Source organism: Quercus suber, unplaced genomic scaffold, assembly GCF_002906115.3.
Source record: "Quercus suber isolate HL8 unplaced genomic scaffold, Cork oak 2.0 scaffold_913, whole genome shotgun sequence".
Lineage (NCBI taxonomy): Eukaryota > Viridiplantae > Streptophyta > Magnoliopsida > Fagales > Fagaceae > Quercus > Quercus suber.
Window position 1 is genome coordinate 138,113 of NW_027070337.1, and position 1,910 is coordinate 140,022.

The window sequence follows — 1,910 nt, forward strand, 5'->3', positions numbered from 1 at the left end:
TATAACGTAGAGAGTCTCTCCTGAAAAGGGGACAGAAAAACGGCATTAAGAAGTTCTGTAATAACCCGTACCCTCTGGACCTTTGTAATCAATCTTGAAAGAAATAATAAGAACATTAAGCTTCGGAACACCAGTTTGAGGAGCATCATTGTGCATCCCAATCCATGTTTAAGTTGATAAATCCGCATGCAACCATGCAGGGCAGTTGTACCCCTTACTAGGGCCTAGTTCTTGAGCCCACACTCTATAAATTCATTGAAGGGCAAGCTGGGCTTGGGTCCACTCTCTCAACCTGAAGAAGTGTCCCAAATCCGGTCCCTACAATAAACTATTCCAGCATCACAAAAAACATAATAGCCTTTCCACTCTCCTTTTCTACAATGGAAAATTGTCATCATGTTTCAGTTCTCATACGTTACATGAAATCTATTGTATCTCCTGTTGATCACTCGCTTACTAGTTGATCCAATTCTTGTCAAATGCATTCCTTCTCCTATAGGAAGAGTAACAGATTTAACTCCACAATTCTTTCCCTCAACAACTTCAGCAAATGATATCCCATCTTTCCTATGGTGAAAATTATTCACAAACATTGTAGATCCACTTGGGTTAAGGTTTATGGTCTTGAATATTTTCAAGTGATCTTGAAGTTTGCAATCAACAACTGCAAAATCAATATTTTTGTACTGCTTGATCACTTCACAAGGATTTCCATAGATAAATTTGATCACGTTTTCGAGGCTATTTTTCATAAACAACGCTTTGCTTTTTTCTATATGATCTTCATGACCAATACAAATAAGTAGTCCACCAGTTTGCTTTGCAGCAACAGCTAGAGCTATTGTTAATGGAGTTATGCCATCTGAGGTGATTTGCACCATTAATCTAGCTCGCCAGCTGCCAAAGATGATACAAACTCGATATATTTGGGTTCAATCAGTCTTGAGCCTCCAAGATTAACTTCCCCCCCTAAATTAATTAGCTTGATATAACAACTTTTTTGGGCTTAATGCTACACACGTCAAATTTTGTTAAAAAAAAAAAAAAAAAAACTATCAATTAATAATGTCAAATTTCTAAATTGATTACTTTATTCCCAAATGCACTAAATATATTTCTCTTTCAAAAATTTTCACAACTATTTACATAATCTTATGGTACATAATAAAATTAATATCAATGATAGAGCTAATAAAAGTGAAAGTAATTGTTGAAAAATATTAATATCTCTAACATTATTCTTTGGAAATAAGCCTAAAATTTTGAAATAGACATGTATTCAGAAAAGATAATTGAAGGTAGAAATTTACCAGCTGAATAGTGTGTAGGTAAGCTTTCATGGCGTCTTGAGGAAACCATTCCATTGTCAAAGAAATTTGCAAATATAGAGAAGACTTTTGGAATGGTCAAGCCTAAGATTGCTAATTCAAGAAAATTTAAAGGACTTGGAGGGTCAAACAAAGCTGGCGGGCCTTCTTATAGCATTCGGGTATTGTTTTGATGCCATTATTGAATTCTTCTTACAACCAATTAGAGTCTTGTTGAAGCCTGACATAGATCTCATCACATTAGGACAAGTGGTCTATTGTAAAGAACTTTGAGAGTATGATCATTTGCATGTAGGTGAAGTCGTGGCAGCATTTTGAGCACTTTCATGTGGCCAATATTCTGACTGCGATAACTCTGAGAAATGTGATTTGCTTGTTTCCATGCACGTTAATTATTCAGATATGGGAGGAGAGAGACACTTGGCGTTGCCAGACATTCCTGTAAATGACGTGGAGAGCATGCGAACGGGGCCGGTCCAACAAAATTTGGGACCCAAAATTCTATGGACCTTTTTATATGTAAACATTAATTAAATAAAATTATATAATACTAATTAAATTAAGATTAATTTGATGTAAATG

General features: G+C 35.2%; 1 protein-coding gene across 1 annotated transcript; it reads right to left on the reverse strand.

Moving 5' to 3' along the window:
* Positions 1–401: 401 nt before the first annotated feature.
* Positions 402–881, reverse strand: LOC136065278 (uncharacterized). The gene has a single exon (XM_065768256.1). It carries the CDS (start codon positions 879–881, stop codon positions 402–404), a length of 480 nt encoding a protein of 159 aa, XP_065624328.1.
* Positions 882–1,910: the final 1,029 nt, after the last annotated feature.